Below are 24,698 nucleotides of genomic sequence, written 5' to 3'. Positions count from 1 at the left end.
TTACAATTATGCGCTAATGAATTTTGCTCCACATATCATTTAGCCTGCACAGTTTAGCTCATAGCACTGGCAGAAGTCAACTTAGTATTGCCTTCATGTCTTTGCTTGTTTGCACAGCTGGGATATTCCTTTTTGCCTTGTCCTTGTGAGCAGTATCTCATTTTTTCCCCCCATTAGTACCGACTGTAGACAGTCTGGTTCTGTGATAATCTTGCTCTGTGATTTTGATAAGTGATCTTGGATAGCTGTTGCCCCTTGCTTTGTTTTTCTTAATTTTTACACTTTTTCTTTATGGTAAATCAAAGCGTGCTTCATTTGCCCCAAAACCTTCTTCACCCTCTGTTACATATTCACTCTTTTGTGCCCTCTTGGTTTTTTTGGCAGGGGGTTGTTTTGTTTTGTTTCTTACACTTAAGAAGAACTTACCGAAATAAGAACTCACTGAACTTTTAGGACGAACTCACTGAACTTTTGAAGGGTGCTTGTGAACTTCTCACATAGTGCATTCCATGCAAACAGTCTTCTATAGTCCGCTAATGCACTGACATTTTTGAAGTGCCGTGGTCTTCTTTTTTTAAAATGCGTGTATGGTTGAAAGCCCACGAGCATCTCATGAAAACTTCCTCTTGTGATCTTGGGACGAATGAATAAAAAGCCTGTCTACATTTAGTCCATAAATTTCCCTCCCTGATGTGTTGCTGTGGTAAAGGCATATGCTCGTACCCTCTCATTTCCATACTTTTTCCAGCTATAGATCATAATTTGAGGCCCCTTCTCTGGGGTTGAGCACCCCTAAAGGTTCTGTTTCTTATTCTGGAATTATACTGCCTGCTAAGCTCAGTGGAACTCCTGAAAGCTCATTGCCACGCAGCCATTTTATTTTATTCCCTAAAAGCATACTTTTTGCAAATCTCATTGTCTTTATTAACTGTTGGTAAAGTGTTTCATTCGATCTGAATGAAAAGACTGAAAGAAGATAAGTAGCTTTTATGAAGACTTGCTCCGAGTGAGACACTTGAAGTTTTATCTGAAGTCATGTGAGTGATGAGCTACAGCTCACTCCTGTCTCTCTATTTTGGGATTTTTGCAAATGCCACTTACATGCAGTGTGTCTGTCTAGTGTCACCGGCGCATTAGGGGAAACTTGGCCGATTGGTAAAGGGCGTTCGGCTCAGCAGTTCTGCCTGATCGAGAGAGAGGCGCCATTTTGCAAGATGGCGTAAGGGAACTCCTGGCTCTGAACCACAAACATGCCATTAGCTGCTATGCCAATGTCCTATTCAGCAGAAAGTGGTTCGGTCTGAAAGCATTGGGGGAAAAAGACATGCACTTAACATACACAGAAATGTTAATTTGAAAACCACATGGTATACGCTGTCCCTAAATGCTCTCTCTCTCTCTTTCTCTCTCTCTCTCGCTCTCTCTCTCTCTCTCTCTCTCTCTCTCTCTCTCTCTCATTCTTTCACCTACCTTATTCATTGCCATGTAAATATTTAAAACTCATTGTTTATGTTGCCAGTTCTTAGTTTTATGTAACCTGCAATCCAGTTGGCACGGTCTGTGAGTAGTGTGCACTAAAGGTGTTTGGTTATGTTCTTAGGCAACCATCTATTAAATCAACACTCTGACAGATATATATGACAAAAATCTCAGTCTTGGGGACAGTTTTTTAAAATGTTGGCTCTGTGAATAATGAGCATTGTTTTCATGCCAAACCTTTACAGTGAATGTATTAATTATGTACATTTTTCAACAGTCATTTCTGTTTAACAGATATTGCCAGAGATCGGCATCCATCATCTGACTCATTCAGGTGTATTTGTCAGTTGCAGAGTCCCCTGAAAGATGCACTATATCTTGAGCTATTTTCTCAATAAGGCTCTGAGAATGTTCAGATCATGATCAACAGTGGTTTGTTTGTGGCATTCAAGTCTTTTAGAACATCTGAGGATGTTTATTAAATAAAATATTTACAAGTCAACCAAGATATACTACATATAACCACTTAGAAGGTGTTTTGTGTTTTGGAAAAAACATTCATCTCTCTGGTCTTGGTCTTGCCTCTAGGACAAATTATGGTAATTCTAATAATACATTAGACACTGTAATTACTTGATATTAAATCCTATAATTTCTGGATGCATTACTTTCAAACTGATATCCCACACTGTCAATGCACAGTTATGTATCATTTAATTTAATGATTTTCATTTTTTAAAAGCCTTGATGAAGGTATAGAGGTATTTTCCCTCCGTGACCTGATGAAGCGTGGTTTGCATAATTGGAATGTCAGCTATGCAGCTATATTCTCAGTTCTGCTCAGTTCATGGCGTGCTGTCAGAATAGCCTTAGTCTGGTTCCACAGTGGTGTGGCACACGGTAATAGAAACATTGACAATGACAGTACTGCTAGACACCATCAGCTTTTCACTCCAAACTAGCTCATTTTTCGAGGCTGATTCAACATAATTGTAAACATAATTATCACAGAGAGTAATTGTTTTTAATAAAGGTATACATTTCTTCAGACCTATATACAGCAACTAAATGTAATAACAAAAATATTGTCAGTATTCCAATGTTCTCCTCCTCATATTTCAGTAGTGCCCTATTTACTTTAGTCGCATGTCTTGTCAAGAGGTTTTGCTAGACTAAATTTAACCCCTTCCCCCCCCAACACTCTCTCTCTCTCTGTTTCTCCCTCTCTCCCTCCCTCTCTCTCGTGCGCGCACTTACTCACACACACACACACACACACACACACACACACACACACACACTCACTCACACTCTCTTTCTGTGTCTGACCCTGAGGTCATGCTGAAGTGACTTTGAGCCTCGTCTAACTGGGCCTCTCTGAGAGGAGCCCTCGCATTCCTGCTTGCTGGGCCGGGGCGCGCGGTGCTTATTACCAGCGCAAGGGAGGAAGTTTCAGCCGGCAGGGATTGTGCGGCATTTCCTCGCCCAATAGCTTTGTGGTTGTCCCCTCCCACTCGTGAAAAGCAGGGATTTCACAAACGAGAGGCGGTGGCGGAGGCGAGTGGGGGGGGGGGGGGATGTGCAGGGGGCTGACACAAACTTAAACCTGCTCCTCTTGCCACGAGGCATGCCTCTATCTTTCTTCTTTTTTTCTTCTCATTCTTTCCCCTCCCTTCCTCCCTCCCTCCCTCCCTCCCTCTCTCCTCACGTGTCGCGGTACATTTTCGGGGGGGGGGGGGGGGGGGGAGAGGACCACGTTTGGCCGCGGCACAGAAGTGCATTGTGCCGGGGCCGGAGCAGGGCGAGAGGGAGGGTGGGAGGCAGGACTTGGGTGCTGGAAGAGCGCAGCTGCACGGCGCACGCAGAAGCCGGGTTCCCAGCCGGACAGGCGGGTCGGGCGGACGAGCGCCGCGTCTACCTCTCCGGGGGCCTCGGTGCAGCGGCTCCCCCCTCCTCGGGCTCGCCGCTACGGCTCCTTCCAGGATGGAGCTCTTACGAAAGCACTGAAACATGGAATGGATCAGGACAAGAAAGGATTCTTTTCCCTTCCTCGTGGCTGGCTACTCTTATTCAATTCAGTGAGTACAACTCTCCTGCTCTGTCCCTCGTTCAGCTAAAGTTGCTTGGACACACTGCACACGCACGCACACACACCCACACACACACACACACACACACACACACACACACCCACATGCACCCAAACACAAAGAGCCGTTCTTTTCCAAACCTAAAACCTTCCCAGCGATGCCCAGGACTGGCTTGCTTTGTGTTTTCATTTACTCTTTCTGACCATGTCATGAGCGTTGATCGAGTTCTACATAAGTGGGTTTTTTTTTTTTCTTTTCCTAAGCGCAGATTCCAGCTGCCTTATCATTTTCACCAAGTGGCAGGGTTGCTGTGAAAAGAGCGCTTTGTGCTTTTTTGAATTCCAGCCATGCTATGCAGTAGGGTCATGGCCCTAAAAGGGCGTCTGGTGTGTTTGTACATACCAAAATACAGAATCCAATCAGATAACGACTGATTATAAATCTGCCCAAGGCCTCTTGCCCTGCTTGAGATGCTTTGTTCTGCTGTATTACCTTTTAAAGTACAATTTTAATGCAATTCACAACTTCGGTGATATATGCACATTTGAACTTGGCAATGAATGGGAGACATTTTTTCAGAAACTTTTTTTTTTTTGGCCACTGCTTACAGTTGCACAACTATGTAGCTGCCATGTGCCTGCAGAGAATTGGACTGGTTATATCTGCAATAGGAAGTGTTGTTGACTCGGCTGTAACATGCTGGGGGAAGGTATGTTTACATATGTTACACTCCGGTTCATTTTCTTAGTTAATTCCGTGATTATTTCTAATGTCATTTAGGCCTTGAACATTGTTAGTATTTTAGAAACACATGTCCGCTTGGACAGTACTTAAGGCCTGCGGAGCTAAAACTGTTGTCTAGTTTTCAGGGTTCTGCTCTTAACAAGTACACAGAAACCAAATGCGCTGATTTCTGAAAGTGAACTTGTAAAAACCCTGTCAAACTTGTAGAGGCAATTTATTTATTAGCCTGCGTGGTGACTATAGAGAATCTCAGTCAGAATAAAGAGAATTTTAAATCTGTCCAGTCAAAAATGAAAAAAAAAAAAAAAAAAAAGAATGTTGTATAAATAATACAATTTTATGAAAAGCTCTTTGACTTTTTAAGTATTTTGAAGTATTTTCTGTTCTATTACCAAGTGTATTAGTTTATTTATATATACCTTCTGTTTATTTATATGTCTTTCAGATTTGCTCTGGAAGAAGTTACAATTTTCATTGTATCCATAATTCTTATTTTGAGCTTGAGCTTTTTGCAGTGATATGACCGTTTTCAAGCACAGCCTCATTTAAAAATGGAGCAGGTTTTTTTGCAGGTGTTGCTTTGTCAGTTCATGTTCACAAATTAATGTAATAACCGAATTTCTGCATTGAAGTTACTTGTGCATTGACCTTTCAAAGCCAAGTTATGTGGTCCGTTTTTTGGGGGTGCGTGGAGGGGGTCCGTGAGACTATCTTCACCTTTTTGGTGCGTCCCTCAGACGGTCTTGTGACACAGCGGTTAAATGTTTTGACAGACATTTCTGGACTGGTACCCTTCTCTACAGTGGCATTTTAGAACATGGCCAGGGGGCATGGAAACAAAGTTACATCAAAAAAGAGAGTGAGAGGTTTAACCAAGGCTTCAGAGATGCTAACATTTTTTAGGACACAACATTTTGCATCTGAAGTGGGATATTGTGCCTTAACTATCATCATCAGAGTTTTATAAATACACACAGAGAATGGGTTCCACTGAATCTGGTTCTCCATTTTAGGCATATAGGTCACTGTCTTCTGAAGTAGCAGAATTGCACACCTTCTTATCGAGGGTTTATGAATTCTTATGAAGTCTTTGTGGCAAAGGGTTTATATTTGGCAGAGGTCCTTGCTGTTCTCTGCTGAAGTGTCTCCAGGCATAAAGCAAGTTGCTGCTCAGACCTTTCTAAAACACATCTATCTCCACCTCACTCGGTGCATGTGTATGCATGCGCTCGTTCACACACACACACACACACACACACACACACTTTCACAAGCTTTTCTTGAGCTACACAGTTTCCTTCCTCTGAAATGTGCTGCATGGTGTACAGTTGGCTCCTGATTGGCCTTTAAGGAGGACTTAGATATTTTGTTTTTGGTCGGAAATGTTGGAAGGGAAAGGGACAGAAGGTGTGTGTGTGTGTGTGTGTGTGTGTGTGTGTGTGTGGGTGCGCGCCTGTGTGGGTGTGATGCTTCAGATCTAACGGATAGTCAGGTGGATGTGAGTTTGACATTGTGCTCCCCCAACAAGCAGAACACTGGGTGCACAGTGTGTCTAACTGCTTCACAACCTGTAAATGTGTCGTATTGCCATTTGGAGGAAAAAGAAAGAAAACCACAATTAGCCACAATGTTTTATGAGCTGTTAGCTTCCAGCTAGTCTGTAGCAGCCCAAGGAACATGGACCCCGCCTAGAATGTGTTTTTCTGGGTATTACGTTTCTACAGTATCTGGCCTTGGCGGACACATTTTAAAAAGTAGAACGTTTTTAAATTGGCTCGGGTGGAATTTCAGAATTGCACGGTCGTGAAATGTTTCAGGATTTAAAGGTGCCTCGCTGGATTTTGGGACACGCCTGTGATCCTTTACGAGACGTGCATGGTGGCAGCTGATTTCTGCCAGCACATCCCAATAGATTCTGGTGTGGTTCATTGTATATTAAAGACTCACTACTGTACCATACACATTATTCAAACCTCGACTCAGATGCAAGAGGCTTTATCTGAGTGAAGTGATATTTCTTTTTTCCCCTTTTTGAGTTTTATCTCTGTTATAATCTTTACATTTCACAACACGCGAGTAGGCCTCGTGGACTCGCTACTGTTGAGATAAATACAAGTTCCACCAGACACTCTAATTATGTTGATAAAATCATCTTTCTTACTAATTACCCAGCTATTATTTGGCCTTCCGTGCTGTTAGTCATAATTTATTTTCTATTTAGTGTTTTAGGTGTAAACATATCTAAAATTGTAAATGATTCCCTCATCAATTTAGAGTAAAGATAACATTGTACCCTTTTTATAATGCTTTATTTTTCGATCCCTGTACCGTCTCTGGCACAGTATGGTACTGTATCAATCATTGATTTTGTGGACTTATCCATTGTGTACCATTTGAGGTACCCCATTTATAGTTTTTGTATTTCTATCCCTCTGTCTGTCTCTCTCTCTCGCTCTCTCACTCACACACACACGCACGTTTTGTTATCAGAGAAATGCCACTAAGGAGCTTTCTCCCTCACACTGTCCCTCACCGGGCGAGCCATAAAAGGGATGATGTCATGTCTGAGCTGGAGACCGTGTGGCCATTCGCAGTGATTCCTTTCTTATTCAACCCACTTGAATGGCACAAAGCTCAGTGAAAGAGGCTGAGAAAGAGATTGAAACCCCCAACAATTTTACCACAGACACTGGCTACACACCATTTCCCCATGTGGCTAGATGTAAATGAAAGGACTTGTTCACAAATAGCTGGACTTTACTCTTCCAGCAGAAGACACAAGGAACAGGCAACGTTTGTGCTGTTAAATTTAGCCTTCAGTGGATTTGAATGTTGCTTCTTCCATTAGAAACAACACCACTGGTTTGAAACAAAAACCTCAGCATTTCTAAGTGTTTATTTATCCATGTGATCCCAGAGTAACTAGACTGCACTCCTAAATGTATGTTTCCCTCTTGCAAGGCCCAGAATCTGATCAAATATACTAAATGAATCTCCTAACGGATGTGAGCATCCTGACCAACAAATTCTAGATGAGTGTTCTGTTTTGATACATAATGCTAGACAATCGCAATACGTAGAAATATAAAACGTTTACGTGGTGCTTTAACCATGTCATTATGCTCTACTGTAACCTTTGCGGTTGTTTTAAACTTGCCATTTGGCTAATTTATGCTGTAGCACTCGCATTTGTAACTACGTGTGCAAAATTGTTTTTGCTGTCATGGTGATGCTACACCAGTATAGACTGTGCTGTCACTTCCTCTTCATTAGTAGGTCCTCGGCAGGGGCTTGTTGCACATGGAAGACGCGTCCCCGTGCTTCCGAGCCTGGGCACGTTTGTCCTGGCCCACCCAAAACAAGTAGGCTGCTTTTCTATCCCATTGAACTGTCCTTTTGATGGTCAGACGTGAAGGGTAGGGTCCGTGCAGAGGTAGTCTTCATTAGGCTGGTTTTCAGGAGGGGGCCTGGCAGAAACAGCAGCCACTAAAGAAAGGGGAGTATTCCAGACACAAAAGGCAAAGGCAAATATTTGGTGTGAGACACTGACCGCACCAAGTAACTCGTCGTGAGGTTAACTACGGCTGTTGTCTGGCAGTAATTGGAGGATCAGCACGGGGAGGGAGCTACTGGTTGCTGCTGTCGTGGTCAGGGCTCTGGTAGTTTTCCTGGCTCTGAGGGGGAGCTGTAAATCTGTCTCATCACGTGGGAGTCGCGTTGCTCTCGTTTTCACTCTGGACTCGGTGAGAATGACGTCACTGTTCAGGAAACAGCGTGCTGGAATGGTAAATCCACCAAATTCTGTGTTGACCAAAAATAATTAGTTGTTTTTGAAGTTCTTTTGTTGTTCATTTTGGTGAGCATTTGTACCTTGACTCATGACTTTTTATGAGATTGTAATACCGTTATAATTATTGAAAGAATTTATGTGCAACTTACTTTTAGTATTTAGTTTATTAGCCTGTCATCTAATATACTTTTAATGTAAAAAAAAAAAAAAGAAAAAAACATTTTTAAATAAAAAACAGCAAAATGGCGATTTTCCTTCTGTTAAGATAATTAAAAGAAATCATTTGATATTTTTGGTATTTCCCTCATCATATTTAGAATTTTGCATGCAGAAAGCACACTATTTTTAAGCTAAATCCTTTTTAACATTTCTTCTTTTACACAAAAATGATTGTAAGGAAGACAGAACATAGTGATGATAGTTTCCCCATGAAACTCTCTCATAATCTCTCTTACAACTGTCACATTTTTGACAGTTAATATATCGACTGCTTTATTTAATTTAAAAAGCTAAAATTTACCATTTAACAATTTACATTCAAAAATAAAAACATTTTCCCCAGACATCTTTGATTTGTTAGACTGACTAGACCACACAAGTAAAAGTAATAAAAGTTGTACATCAGCGAGAAGATTAATCTGAATACAGGACAATTCTGACCCTGCCAGACCAGTCCAGTGTGTGTGTGTGTGTGTGTGTGTGTGTATGTGTGTGTGTGTGTATGTGCGCATACACAAAGCTAAAGGGCTCTTGTGAGACAGGTTTAGAGGCAATAAAGGGAGATCTGGGAAGTTGAAACCTAATACTGCCTGGCTCCTGCTATTGTGTACGCCACGTCTCCAGCTACAGGAGATAACGCCGTGTGAAGTAATGACTTGTCTGGTTTTGTATTGACCAGTCTGGTGCTGTGGTCATGGGGCCTATTAAATTTGCTATTAAGAGTAAAAGGATTATGCACTGAAAATAAATTAAATGGTGGCAATGAATAGATTGAGAGAGAAAACGAGGCCTATGGTGTGGCCTACCTGTTAACCAGACGGACGCGTGCCTGTTCAGGGTGTACAGTGAAATGCTGCTTGATTTTTAAGATTTTGTATTTGAAGAACAAAGTCATGTGACAAGGATCTGATCATGTCTGTCATTTTGTCATGTTTAAAGTTAGTTAGAATTAAAACCATACTATATATGTAGAAATCTTGAAAATCTATGCACAAAACAGCAAATCAGGTAATTCTCCAATTATTATATATATATATATATATATATATATATATATATATATATATATATATATATATATATATATATATATATATATATATCAGAATTACCTGATTTGCTGTTTTGTGCAAAGATTTTCCAGTTTTCCCACAGGTTATATGTTGAAGAGAAAATATGTTGTCACAAGTTTATTAGTTATTTTTTATTGTTTATTGTAATTGGTATCTATTTTCTATTAAACGATAAGATGTCGTGGCAAGCCTTTCATTGGCCTTCAGTGTGTGAGGATTTTTCTTCTTCCGAGCATGTTTTGTTGGTAATGTCATTCAAACGTTGTATGATGCATTTAGCTTCCATGAAAGGAAATGTATCTTTTTCAGGGAGCATTTCTCCCCTTTCAAGGAAAATCGCTGTGCGTTTTGTAGATGGAGACGGGGCACTGATGGTGTGCAATGAGAAGAACAGCGATATGAAAGTATTCTCTGCGAGAGGAAATCCAATCAGGCCCAGGCCCTCCTTGGGGGAAAAGATTTGTGTCTCTGTTTACAGGCTCCGTGATTGGTTTCACTTACTTCTGGCCTGAGAGCCAAACATATGCCCGTGCTGGTAGGGTGGGCAGCCGGCTCCCAGACCCGTCCCGGGTCGGGGCGGTTCGGTTCGGGCCTGCAGCGGACCGGCCGGGCCTGCCGCTGTCTATCGTCAGGGGCATGTGGCGAACCCTGCGCCCCCGTGCCTGGCGCTGGGGGCGCACTGGTCTGGCTTCCCAGACCACGCTGTAACCAGATCAGCCCTTAATGGTAGCGGTCTGGGCTCATGTGAGCCCCCCAACCCCCCTGGCTGATGAAAGGCTGTGCGGGCTAAGGTTTCAGTTGTGTCAGCATCATCTGGGCTTGTGGCAGAGGGTCTGTGGATCACAAGAGCCTTGAGTGTGTCTTTGAAATGACAGTGCGCTGATGTCATGTCGCTGTTCTGTGTTTCTGTGGCGTGCGGACGCGGCCTGTGGTGGTTCTCGGGTTCAGTACTAGAGTTAAGGGAACATAATAATAATAATAATAGTAGTAGTAGTAGTAATAAAAAATAATGATGGCGATAATATTATTATTATTATTATTATTATTATTATTATTATCGTTATTATTATTATTATTATTATTATTATTATTATTATTATTATTATTAGTATTATTATTATTATTATTATCGCCATCATTATTTTTTATTACTACTACTATTGTTGTTAATATAATTATGTTGGGGTTTTTTGCACAGGCCTCTATGTAACATTGCCCAGACTAACTGACTGCTTTCTAAACTCTGAACTAAATCACAAATTGCTTATGTATCGTTTCCATTCGATTTCACATCTTATTTAACGTGTCTTAAATTAAGCATTTAAAACTTGTTGCATAATGTTCAGTTGTGGAAGTTTATCTTCCCGTTACCAGGCAGCAGGCATTTTGCACTGACTGATGTATTTGATAATATTTGCTCTTTCTGGTTGAATGTAAAAAATTGAAGAGGTAGAATGTTTATGCCAGTGTAGTGTGATGCTCAGATTCTAGCTGAATTGTTGTTTTTATTTTTTGACAGCGGACACCTTTTCTCATCAAAGGTCTAAAAACATTTAGCATGTAGGCACACACATACACACACACACACACACACACACACACACACACACACAAATGCACAAGCATTCACAAGACACGTGGCATTTCGTCTTAAGCACTCTGGCTTGAGCAGTATGGAATAGAGACACACACACACACACACACACACATTCTGCACTCGAGTGTGGAGGCTTCTATAGCCTTGCTGAATTGGACTCTTCTGTGCTGTGGTGTCCTACATCAGGGCCAGGTGTCGGGGCAGGTCGCGCACTCCCCACTCCGCTGATCAGCCTCGCGTCACTCTGCAGGGCAGGCAGGCGAGCGGCACACACACCCTCTCTTCCTCACACCCCGCATCCCACCTGCCTGGCTTTAATTGACAACCTCACCTCTACAGGTACACCTTAAAGGGCAGGAGGGTCATCCACCTGACCCGCTGGGCTGCTGGCAGCGAGAGACGGAGGTAGCGCGGGACGGCAGGGCGGAGGAGGGGCGGGTGTGTGTGTGTGTGTGTGTGTGTGTGTGTGTGTGTGTGTGTGTGTGTGTGTGTGTGTGTGTGTGTGTGTGTGTGTGGGTTGCGTCATGCTCACTACAGGAGCCATCATGTCGGCTCACCGCGGTCTCGGCCAAAATAACAAAGCGGGAGCGCGCGGCGAGGCAGGTCTGTGTGCTTCCTCCCTCTCTCTCTACCCAGTCCCTTCATTGCTGTGTCTGGTTTGTCTTCCTTATCTCACTGCCCCGGTGCTGGATTCCACACGAGCTGCCCTTTGATGCGGCGTCAGGGGATGTGGGGTGAAGGGCGCGTGGTGAGGCCCACACGTCATCATCGTGGGCTCTCTGTTCACGTGGGGGTGCTCCCGAAAATCCAAACCTGCGTGTGCCGGGGGCGCGGGCGCTGCTGCATGGGCGACTAGCACAGCTGGGATTTTTATTGTCTGCGGTCGCGTGTACTTGGCGTGGGTGTGCGTATGCGTGTGTATGTGTTGACAAGTTGCTCCACTGACATTTGGATTGACCTGTGGGTATGTATGAGCAAGAACTAGCAATGCGCGCGCGTGTGTGTGCGCGTGTGCGTGCCCGGGCGCACGCGCACCATTTTGGATGTGCATATGGCAGAAACAGTTGTGGTGTTGGGGGGAGGGGGAGGTACTAGGCAGTGTATTCTGTGTGGCAAGACACAAAGCAAAGAGGGTTTTTTGTTTTGTTTTGTTTTGTGGCTTTTTTTCGTCCCCTTTCTTCGAGCCGTTGGCCCTCGCCGTGACTTCCCGGGTGACAGCATCCTGCACGTTCAGGCAGTGATTTTATGAAGTATTCATATGGTAATGCGGGGCACAGGAGGAGCAGATTCTCACATAAACTTGATCTGTCCATGAATAGAGGCCTGTTTGGCCTGACCCCTCGCACGGCTCACAGACGCTGCCCACCCGAGCCCAAGTCCTGAGGAGAAATGAAAAGCAAGCGTATTCCGTGGCTTCTCTCCGTGTCTCTCTCCCCCTCTCGCTCTCTGACATGCACAAACACACACTCAAAGCCCAACCGCAACACGTCCTGCTCTGGCGTTCTCTGTTTCCCTCCGTCCTCCGATGGCAACGTTTTGTCTTGCTCTGCTCTGCTCCTGAGCAGCTGAGGAGTTCTCCCCGGTGCTCCGCCGATCGCCTTTCAAACATGGTTTTACAGAGGATATCTCCATCCATTTTTAGCCTCTCAGGTTATGCTGTATTGATTGAAGCCTTCATATCATAATTGCTCCCTCATGCAGTCAGCACGGTGTAGGACAGAATATGTTGCATTAACATTTTATGTATTCATTTATGAATTATTGAACTAGTTTTCTTTTTCTTCCTGTAACAAATACTCTCTGCGGTCTGTTGTTTCAGGGTGTGATTTTGATAGTGATGTTATCATTGTTAAAAGCCCATTCGTAAATGGCCAAAGAAGACAGCACAGGCTGTTTATGTTCCAGACGATTTGAATGCACTGTTATCTGTCCAACACCAAACTTAAAAGAAACATGTTGGCAGTCCTAAATGTTTTTGTCATGCATACCTTCTTCATAATGCAGCCTCCGGGTGGGGCTTCTGACTGGCTCGATTGCACGGATCGCACCAAACAAGATTTGTCCTGGTGGATATAATACTAATATCAGCCCTGCCTTGCCACATCACATTATATTTTTTGATTGTGTTAATCAGTGTTTCCGCAAAATACCTTAAATGGTTGTAGCTCGAATGGTTATCAGTGAAGCATTTTTTTAAAGGCAAAAGAAATAATATATACTTAGAATGAAGGGGTTTTAAAGTTTTTGAATTTTGCCATTTGTCTTAGACTCATTAAACTGGGAAACTGAAATAAGCATTTCATATGTTACAAATATTAGTATTCATAAATGAATACAATTTAAAATGCAAATTCAGTGCATTTATCTTCACTATAAACGTAGCACTTCTAAATATAAATATAAAACACATTCTCAGAGTATTATATTTTAGAGGCAAAATTAATGGATGCATTGCCAACATATTTTCCTCATTTGACTTTTGACTTCTGAACTGTTTGAAGAGTGACGGTAATATCGGGTTATGTTGAATGAGTTGGGAAGATTTGCCTCCAAGTCAAATTGGGCCATTTCGCTGTATCGCCATTAGCCTCATTTTGAAAGAAGAGAGCGGGGAAAAAAACCAACCCAAAACAAGAATGAGATGGAGAAGCAGACGGCGCGCTCGTTCCCACAGTCATTTATGGAGCCGAGTGTCATCGAGAAGACGCGCTCTTTCAGGAGCGTCGTGACAGACTCCTCTCGCCACAGGGTCTGGCTGGTTAAACACTTCAGGAGTGGCAGCGTGTCAGAGGAGAGGATGTTCTTGTTTACATCAAGAAGCTTCTCGGTGTTTTTCGCAGCAGCAATATTGCTTTGTTCTAGCGTAAATTTAAAAAACGCACACAAAAAAGGCGACCCTTTGCTGAGCTGACCTTGTGGCTCACATTATGCGGTTTGATTTTCTCCTTTCGTTAATCTCTTAGTTTAGTCAGACGTATGGCTCGTGGTTTTGAACTGCATGTTACTGAGAGTAATTCAGTCTTTTTCTTTTTCCCCTCATCATAATTTTGCCTGAATTAAGTGCATCAGCTGAAATGTTACCGTGGTGTCATCTTATAATTGGATTTACAAATCAAAGTGGCACTGCTGCATTCTCTGCTTCTCCGTTAACCTAGAATGATATTCTTTGTAAATAGCCCCATTCTGCCCATTTATTTTATTAGCATTCAAACTGCCTCAAACAATGTGAGCTCCATTAGTTCGCTCTGTGCCGGGTAAGTGAGGTAATGTTGACATTAGAGCTGCTGTAACAATGGCAGCCGTGGTGTAATGGCGCTGGGGTGCTTCACGCACATGTGCCTTTAACGTGCTGTGGGGGGGGGGGGGGGGGGGAGCATGTATGTGTGTGTTGGAGGGGTGGGGGTGGGTGGGGTGTTATGGGGGGCTCCAGGAAAAGGGAGGATGATTCCAAGTGACTCTGTCATAATGGAGCTTCAGTAGCTTTGGATTCACACGGAACTGGTGGGGGGGGGACTTCCCCATCCTTCCACCCGAGATGACACCCTGGGTACTGCCTCTGGACATAACTCATATAACCCATCGGAGGAAGACTCCTGTTCAGGGCCTTTCTAAAATTCCCTTTCAGGGTAGTGGCATTCCTACCAAGCATCCTCCAGGAACCTTCTCGCTGCCTTTGGGTCAGAGGCTGGACTCACTGTGGCTTTCTGCTCCACCGGTTTTCTTTGTAGGTCATGGTTTAGGCTGAGCTCACAACAGGGAGCAGAACTCCATAAGGAAAATGCTTGTTACCATTGAATCGATTTTCGTTCTGGTAGCATTCAAATAAGACACAAACGCGATAGAAGATGTACATTTAATATTATGATGTATTTAAGCGTTTGATTCATTGACTCCGGTGACAAATTTAATTTAAGGGAAACCACACATGTTTTTGTGCTCATTTCATTATATCTGCACATATTTCTATGTAACAAGTCAGCCTGGGACACGTTTAGTAGCAGAGTTGCCTGTGATTTATTCTGGAATTGGCTGTGGTCACTCAGGTTTCCTCAGATGTCCCTAATGTGGTGGACGAGGGGAAACCTGAGACAGGGAGAGCTCGGGGCTGCCCATGTGCTTAGCCGTGGTTGACAGCCACCCCAGACTCTCCGCACGGGCTGCGTGGAAACGCTTCCATGCTGACTGGCTGCGTCTTCTGTTTTTGTTCCTACCTTCAATTCTAGCGAAGAACTTGTCCTTCTGTCTCATATCACTTTAGTCTTTTTTTTTCCCCCCACTGTTTTGTGCAATATACATGATGGCTGATGCACACCACAGAATATTCTTTTGTAAGAAATGACTATAAGATCGTCATAATAAAAAAGAGAAAAGAACGGGGGAAAAAAAATCATTTAAAAAAAATCAAACATGCTTTCTTTTTGTAGCCATGTTTGAATACTGTAGCCTTTAAGATCTACACAACCTTTTGGGATCTACACAAGTAGATTCAGAGAAATAAATTGCATAATGTATTTTGTGCGTGTTCTCGTGTTCAACTAAATAAAAGTTCAACAAAAAATAACAATCAGGACAATTTAACTGAAAAATTAATTGAATAATTGAAAAATTTCAAAGAAAGCAAATTATTTATAGACTGTTGTTTTAAAATTAAGGAAAGTATTTGTACATTTTTTGTTATTGTCATTTTGTTCTAAAAAATTATTTGCTTTGTTACTTTTTAAAGGAAAATACATTTTAATAGCAATCAAATACGAGTTACTATCAAAGGGTTTTAGGAACAGCTATCCTAATTTTTTCTTTTACATCATATTTAAAGTTATAATTTTCAGTATTTAATGACTGCTGTTTTTAAATGAATCTTTGCACAACATCTTACTATAGAAAAACAGTTGCCTGTGAAAACATTGGACGCTATGCTACAAAAAAGGCTGTTTTAAAATCTTTTCGTCACAGATGGCGCTCCGTCTGTGTGTCAGGAAAAAGCACGTTCTCTCTGCTTTTCCGTCCGCGTTCTTTAGTGCCGAGGTCTGAACCCGTGCGCGTCCGGTGCGAACCCAGCTTTGCCCCTTTATGCGGGCTGTTCGTGGACGCAGACCGCAGCGACGGCTCTCACAGGCTAGCTCACCTTGCTCTGCTTGCCTGCTAAGTCCCGGGAACAATGACATTGTCTTCGCACCTCGCTGCTTCTGTTCCTTCCATTGCCTTTGAATTTGTTCACTTTCAGCCCGGGGTTTCGTTGCACACACCCCCCTTCTCTCACCTCCATGGCAACGGGTCAGATGGGCTGCGGGGACCTCACCATCAGCTTCAGATGGTTTTAAATGTTTTGTATAAAAGCAACAAAAGGAAGCTTGATGGTGGTGCTGAAGACCAGGTTAACTCCATGCAGGCTTGTCTTGCCAGATTTGGGTTTTCCTTTTTAAGTTTCTCCTGTTCTTGCTGTGGCATGAAAAATGATCAATTAGAAATATCATTGGAGTTTAATTATCCACAAAAATGTAAAGATATCTTTTTTTTTTTTCATTAATTCATGCCAGTTCATGCGTGTGTTTTTTTTAAAACACCATATTTAAAATAAAAAAACATTAATTGTACATTAAATGTAATGCTTTTAAAGGAGTAAATAAATAAATCAAAATCTGTATTATTGTCAAAATAGTCTGGGATAAATTCTGTGTTGTTGGTGATGTTTTACATCACTGTCTCTAACACCATATATCGGTCCTTTGTGGTGAAACACTTTTAAATTTTGCAACTGTGTGTGTGTGTGCGCGTGCGCTGCCTGCTTCTTAATATTCAGACTAGAGAGAATTGTCACTGAGGACATGGTCGATATGTTGTCAAATCATTTATCCTCTATTAATAGTGTGTTCAAAATTTCCTGTGCAAAATTATAGAACTGCATAATGCTCCAAAGAAGGAATTACCTTTCATAATGTTTATTTCTTTTGAAGTGAAGGTTAATTTAAATTACATATTTGTATTAAAACAATTACAAATTGGGTTTTTTTTCTAAATTGCAATTAGATAATTAAAATTTTCTTTTTAAGTTGTTAATTGCAGATGTTAAAAATCAGTAATACTGTCCATCAGTGAACAATTATATCTTGCATATGAAGATAATAATAAAAATGTAATATTCTTTAATATTGCCATATGACTCATAACAGTACTGAAATCTCCTGTAGAAACAAGAAAATGTTCTCAAATAAGTTCAGAATCAAAAAATGATTGCTAAGCAAATCATGAACTGTATGTCTGCTGTAATGCTACATATTAGCTTCTTTCACAAAAAAGTCCAATTAAGAGTCTAAGGACACACAGCAAAAAAAAAATTAAACAACCAGATAAGAACTTTAATGAGAATGAAATTGGAAATGAGAAAATGAGCGAGCCGTTTGACCCCCTGCACTGCTCTGACCAGAGGGGTAGAGAAAAAATGCTTGCTAAGCTATCCGTTTCACACATCCACCGACAGAAGGTTCGATATTCATTCGATCGATGAATGAAAAGCCACAATGGCAAAATCGGACGTCGCTCCTTTTCAAACCCGCGTCTCCGGTGTCCCCCCACCCCCGCAGTCCGCAGTCTCGCGGCTGTTACCGTGGCAGGCGGAGAGCAAGGGTTACATCAAGGCTGCTCTGTGGACCGTGCAAACAAGTCTAGACCGGTGACCTGCTGAATGGGATCCCATTGAAGAGCAGGCAAGTTCGGTCCAGATGAAGAGAGGCTGGGGCGCACCCTCTTTTGAATGGGGAGCAACCCCACGGCCAGCGCGAGGTAAGGAGGGCAGAGAGAGGAGGCATCTGCTTCCATGGTTACGGGCCAAGCATGGAGACCTTGCTATTGAGGAGACTCTGTTCTCATGCTCCCACCAAGGCAATGTCACGCATTTTAAGCGGACACGGTTCGGGACAGTCTCCCGATCGCAGCGCTTTATGAGTGAAATAAATTGATAGCACATGGCAGTTCGGGGGGAGAGAGGGAGAGAGAGAGAGAGAGAGAGGGAGGTAGAGAGGAGTGCGTCACATGATCTCACTGGAATCAAATTCTTATTTTGGAGTAAGATATTTTCTGTGGACGCAGATTGCCCGTTTCGGGGAGGTTTTGAGGGGTTTGGGGAGTGTGTGGGTGGGTGTGTGTGTTGGAAGAGTGGGTTGTTTGTCTTCGCTTTTATGTTGTGAAGATGAATTGCGTTAGAGGGGGACATAGGTCAGCGTCTGCAATGAGAAGTCAAAATGTTTTGTTTCGTAGAGATAATGTTTTCTTAATCTCTTAATCTGTTTTGGTCTTAATCATGAAATGCAACATCAAAAAATGTTAGAGAAACTCTTCACTCATTCTAGTCATTGTTTTTCTGTTTTAAAAAAATACTATTATTTTACTTTTGACCAAAATGTTACTGGTTCTGACTTCTTTACATGTTTCATTTAATTTCTGGCAAAACATTTGAAAGAATTTTGGAATATTTCACGTGTGAAAAAGTGGAGGACTGGCCAGTGTGTGTTTTTAATTGTGGTTAGCCGTGGCTTGTGGGAAGGGTGTGTGAGGTTTTTGGGGGGTGGGATATCACTGTGGGGGTAGTGCTGGAACGTTGAAGTTTGGTCTCGCAGCTGACGCTTGCCCTCCCAGAGTGAAAACAGAGCAGACAGATGGCCGTCTTCTCGGAAGGGCTCAGGGCGGCGGATTTGCTCCGGGATCGTGGGAAAGTCTTCGGCTGAGTTCACCTGCTCACGGAGCTGCGGTAGGATTAATTCCGAGCCGAAATGAGCCGCGGCGTGGCACACAAAGAGGGGGAGAGTGGCAAAGCAGGGCAGACCTCGGGACGCTTCTTGCCTTTAGTTTGCGCGGCCGGACTTGTGGATTACTGAGACTTGGGACTTTATGCAAAAAAAAAAGGAGGCCAGAGAAAGAAATGGTGTTAAATCATCTTTGAAAAATTATTTATTGCTGGAATCCAAAGATCTGCATGTTCATATTGTCTTGATTTTGCTGACAGTTCCTTGAGGATTACGGAGAGCGTTCTGCTTTCCCCTTGCATTAGCTTCAGTGTATAACTGGCCTTGCAGATAAATGAACAGGTTTCATGTTTATGTACATTATGTGGAACATTCCCTGTTTCATGTTTAATTAAACAAAACAAAAACAAACAAAAATAACCGCAAATGTGTCCTCTTATAAGCAACACCATTTAACATAAATGATTAAGAACCTTAAAAATCCTGTTTTGCAGTGTTTTTAGATGTTACTATCTCTAAATGCACATGATGACTCCATTTAAATAAATTTAAAAAAAAACAAACAAACAGGGAGAGTCCAGTAAACTGTTTTCCAGTTAATAAAATATCTAGAGTAGTTCTTGCATGATGAGTCAAAAACGCAGGTCCTGAAAACCCCGTGCTAATTTGTGGGGACCACGGGCTTTTAATGAAGATGACTTCCACAAATGCATAACTTTAATTGTATAAGAGGCAAAGAATACTACTATTAATAATTCTGTAACAGCATTGAAATGATGCTTATAAATGCATAATCGGACACTTGTCTTTATCCATTTCTATTGTGGATATTAATTGAACCTGTTTCGAAGGACACTTCAGTGTGATATTTTTGTGTACTCTTTTTTTAAAAATATTTATTTATTTTAACTGAGCTCATAAGATGTAGTATCAAAAATTTGAACTGATTTAGCAGACTGCAACAAACACCTGTTAAACGAGGGCAAAAAACTCAATGTAATCAAAATAACATATTAAGTAAATTATTATAAATCATCTTTGTATGAGCTTGTGGTATTTTTGGCTTTATTGATCATCTACATGTTTAAATTGATTACAGAAATAAAAGTAGGGAATGGAAAATGTGAATTAACATTTAATCATGAAAACATCGTAAATATTTTAAAAGATCATGTTTAACGTCTGCTAAGCATAAGTGATGAGCGTGGCCCGTGAACATCCCCGCCGGCTGTCATTAGGTGTTTCTTGTGATCGTGGATAATGTGGCTGAAAAAGACGTGTGCTAAATGTGTGGCGTGTTGTGTCTGACTCCGGTGTCCTTCAGCGAGGCGTCAGGGAAGCAGGAGCGCGCCTCGTCTTTGGTATCGCCGAGCGAAGTGCCCGCATCCCTCACGCTCTCCTCCGGTTTTCTTCCTCCGGGATTTTTTTGGGGATGGGGTGGGGGGGGGAGATCCTGGCATGGGACCAGGAATGTGTGCCAGAAGGGATTTAAGGTGAGAGGACAGAGAGAAGTTTGTTAGAGGAACCATGAGAGGAAGCTCGGCTTTGTGAAGTCCCCCATGTTTTATGCGAGCATCTAAAAGCGGCGCGCCGCAGCGAGGCTGTGGGACTGATGGAGGGTTGGAGAGTGCCGATGGTCGGAGTCAAGAGCTCTCCAGTGGGGCTGCAAGATCAAACACAAACGTTAGCTTGCCCGTACAATGCTGTTTAATGATATAGTGCTTGACCTGCCGTGTGAATCTGGCTTGTTCCATGAATGTCTTCAGAAGCTACCCCAGAGTTGTGTTTGGAGTTCTGCCATCGAATGGCCATGAGATTGTTTAACCACAGCCGGGACTTAAGGCTTGTTTGTCGAATCTTGCAAAAACGGCTAAGCAATTTCGGTCATTATCTACTGAATCCATCATAAAGCATTTCTTCAGAATGTGCACGTAGGTTAAAAGAAACAGATCTTGCTGCATTCCTACTTGTCTTGGAGCCAACTTTCTCAGAATACCACCAGAGTTAGTCAGGCCGTAGTACCGTAAAGCTTTTGGGGAGAGGTCAGTTATCCGAAGGCCCCGTGTTCAACTAGCCTCGTGGTTGGGAGCTCAGGGAGGCTCAGCTCCATACCCCCGTTCAGATCACTTTCAGTCACTGCTCCCGTTTGGAGAGGGATCAGGACAAGGCACTAATTGGGTTACTGGGCCTCATTAGCTCAGAGTGCCCACTCCTATATAAATATACGCAGAGACTTTTCATGTCATGACTTCTGCTGACCTGTTGGGATCATGGACTATTTTTAACACTGTAATTTGCCATCGGTCTCAGAGCCTGCTGTCATTCATCACCGAGGCCTGCAGTGTGGTAATTACACCAGGGTTGTGTTTACCTTCTATACGGCACAGAGCCTTTCTTCATGACAACCATCATATGCCATCCATTAAAGTCTCAGGACATCATGGACGGCAGGCTCAATAGAAAATAGTTATGAGTGCAACTAGGACTGCGTGGTGCTTACAGATGAATAAATACTGAGACTTTTGGTACAATCCAAAGGGTCAAAGAAGTTTCTCTGAGAGACAGCATTCCTAACGTGAAGACGAATTCCATGCACCTCCATGCCAAATGATAACGCCAGACTTCCCAGAATTAATTCAGTTGTAAGAATGACATCACCTTTATCAAGAAACTTAGTAACTCAGTAACTGGAAATGCAAATAAATCATGGAAAATTTAGATGCTGGGTGGTTTGTTTCCAGTTTCCAGTTGCAGAAACCTTTGCTATTGATTCTTGTCTGAGAGGTAGAGAATTGTCACTTGACATTACTTCATCTTGGTTTTGTTTCAGACCATGCATTAAGAATAATACAAACCCCAGGACGTACGTGGGGAGGATCAGTTGCAATGCTATGTAACCCCTTTAAGATCTTTGTTCCAAACAAAATGGCCCCCCGGGGTATGTGACACTTGTCTCAATGGGCTCTTATGTGGGATTTAACGGGTTAACGCCAGACAAAAGAAGCTGAGAACATGTAACACAGCAGGGGAGGCCCTGTGGTAACTCCAGGCAGCCATAATCTTAACCCAGTCAGTTCTTGTTTGATTTGCTGACGACCACGATCACAACGCGGTGCTCCAGGGGGCGAACCACTTGCTGGAGCAAAAACATGTTGCCCCACGACTAGGGTCTTAACCCAGCTAAAGTTCTCATTTCACCCTAATACGGTTTTCAAGAGAGAATGAAAGACAAATGTTTTGACTGCGGAGTTCCAATCATCGCTTGTAAACTAAAAATGATGGCTTTTCCTCATTCCTCTGCTTTAACTGTCCACTCCCATGTTTCCAGTAAACAAATCCCTTTTTCTAGTTTTCTTGGGCTTTCATTTGGAATTGTGGTGTATATTATTAGATAAGGTCTATAGCTGAGAACTAACAAATCTGGAAGCAGATTTGACACACATTCAATCGGTTTAGTTTTGCTCTCCTTATGCAACTCGAAATCCAAACATGATTTGTGAATTATAATTATCAAACTGCCTTATCTGGGTTGACGTGATGGTGTTGATGTGTCCGGCATCGATTGTGAGCGAGTTGTGCCAGTTTCTTCTCGGCCTCCAGCATTTCACATGCTTATCTTGCTCTGTGTACATCAGTGCGATTCGACCTTGTTTCCCTTCTTACAAAACACTCCATCATGTAGTACGTACCTAAACGACATTTTTTGCCAGTTACAAGGTGGTCGTTTTTTCTTTTTCTTTCTTTCTTTCTTTATTTTTGTTCTATAAATGCAAAGCAATTTTGCCTCCTGATTCGCCACATAGTGCATAAAACAGCGGTGAATTCTAATGATGCCTTTGTATACCATTCCTGCAGTGGCCTCCGAGACTTTGCTGAATTGGCAACATTTCAGGCAACGGAAAGTGCCACAGTTTTCACACTTAATGTTTTTCCTCAGCGCAGTGGAAGTCAGGGCTTTAGGATTAATGATCAGGTCAGTGCAGGAAAAGCAGCTCTGTGAATGTAAAGCAGTCTGTAGATGTAAACAACAGGTCTGTGCTCTGGGGGTTTATACGGGATCTAAATATTTATATGAACACACCTCCATTAAGTCATTTTATGCTGTTGAATAGTTTTTATTTATTTATTTATTTTTGGCTCTGCCTGAAAGTGCATTTTACTTAGCTTGGTCCATCTGGGGTTCAAAAGATTAAAGATTAAAATTGTTATGCTGTCTCAAAGTGCAGTGCAATTTTTTGAGGTATTGTTTAGAAGCTTAGATTTTAAGTTTGATGGTTTATGGGTTTTTCTTCTTTAGATTCCATTGTGCAAAATTACAGCTGATTGCTTTGCAAGAGCTTGGTTGCAGGATTAAATGTCTAACGTTTTTTCCGAAGGCTTATATTTATTTAGGTATTTTGTAGGTATTTACGTAGGTATTTGTGACAGTGGGGTTGTATGGGTCAGTATTTAAGAAAACACATTTGTAGCAAGTGTGATAAATATCAGAATAAATGCTCTTATTTGTTGCCAACTGAAACAGATGCATTTTAGGACTGCACAAGTTGATTACTCTGACTGTAGACCACTGCATGCTGGAAATTGTTGAGTCAACTCATTTATTTATTCATTTATTCATTCATTTGTTCAATCCTTCATTTAAATAGACATGGAGATTACACGTTTCAACTTCTTGTAATCCAGACGTTTGATTTTTTTTGCTGCACGTGTCTGTGTCTGTCTGTGTCTGCGTGCGTGCGTGTGTGTGTGTGCGCGCGCGCGTATGTGTGTGTGTGTGTGTGTGTGTGTGTTATCTTCATGTTATTTGTAACCAATAACACCATGGAAGAACAAAACACTTGACTTGTGCAAGTTTCACAACATTTACATTTTAAAACGAGGCAAGCCAGTATCCCAGTAACCAAAGGTTGTGGTTAGGAATTTGATGCCCATAGTTTCAGCGTACATTAAACATAAGATGCAGTCCCTCAAAGGTAGGCGACCTTCTTTCTTTACGATGTGAATTTTGACTACTGCTGCATTGAAGTGTTGTGGAATGAAGCACTGGTAATTAAACCCAGTGTTGTTTGAATTATTTTTAATTGCCTGGGTCAGTTAAGATGATACTCTCTCAGGCTGGGTGTAATGTCATTACTGTTGATCATGAGAGTATCTTACCATGTCACTTGCAGGACACATTTATGTTTTCCGGAGTCGGACGCTTGGAATTCATAAACCATTGATTGTTTTCAGATGTTTAAACAGCGAAGTCTGATGGTTGCTCATGCTTAGCAGTGTTTGGCCAGGTAATCAATGCGTGCTATTCACGAACTGATTAAGAATCGTGTTTTAATTGAATGCCCTTTTATATTCCTGACCCTGCAAAAATGACTCAAAGTCATTGCTTGTTCTATTGAAAGTGGTTTAAACGAGACCTTAGCAGAGATGCCTTCCTTTCTCAAAGTCGATATTAATTAAATTAGCACAGCATGCCCATGCTGTGACATTGTTAAAAGGGAGTTCCCTTTTAATAGCCTGATTTCTCACTAGTAATGGAGACTTGGCTAATCCTGATTGTCACCAGACAGGAAATTCACATTCGATTTATAGCGTCAAAAGAATTTATCCCTAGCCTTAGAGGTAGGGTGTGGAGATTTTGGTTCAACCTTTCTTTATGAATTGTTTTTTTATTCCCTTCAAATTCCCAGTTTGGCTTTCTATTGCCACAGTAAAAAAAACAAACAAAAAAAAAAACAAAACTGCCTAGCAACACAAAATGAGTGTAAGATTTCTTTGTATGTAAATGGAATGAGGGTAATGGAATAGCAGTCATTTCCTTCACCAACATGAAATTAACTTATGACATCTACCATCATTGTAACAATGCATTTATTAGAGTTATTTGGTCAACCAAGTCTCTGCGCTCCTATTGGCTATGTGCTTTCGGTGTGTGTCATGCACCAAGTCTCTGCGCTCCTATTGGCTATG

General features: G+C 42.1%; 1 protein-coding gene across 7 annotated transcripts in view; it reads left to right on the top strand.

Annotated features, from left to right (window-relative positions):
* The first annotated feature begins 3,078 nt into the window (after positions 1-3,078).
* LOC145652396 (uncharacterized) overlaps positions 3,079-24,698 on the top strand; it is a 44,213-nt gene continuing 22,593 nt past the window's right edge. For 3 of the 7 annotated variants that reach the window (XR_014118665.1, XM_081702434.1, XM_081702435.1), the window contains exons 1-2: positions 3,079-3,557; positions 4,180-4,278. Coding sequence is in view for 2 of the 7 variants with exons in the window: in XM_081702434.1 (XP_081558560.1) it covers positions 3,495-3,557; positions 4,180-4,278 (162 nt within the window). In the remaining 5 variants the exon portion in view is untranslated. Of the gene's footprint in view, positions 3,558-4,179; positions 4,279-17,163; positions 17,773-18,117; positions 18,737-24,698 lie in introns of those variants that run through there. The other 4 variants (XR_014118669.1, XR_014118664.1, XR_014118668.1 and 1 more) reach the window with 4 other exon arrangements.

Source organism: Electrophorus electricus, chromosome 19, assembly GCF_041902795.1.
Source record: "Electrophorus electricus isolate QZ-2024a chromosome 19, ASM4190279v1, whole genome shotgun sequence".
Taxonomy (NCBI): domain Eukaryota; kingdom Metazoa; phylum Chordata; class Actinopteri; order Gymnotiformes; family Gymnotidae; genus Electrophorus; species Electrophorus electricus.
This window is presented reverse-complemented; position numbering and strand designations above follow the sequence as displayed.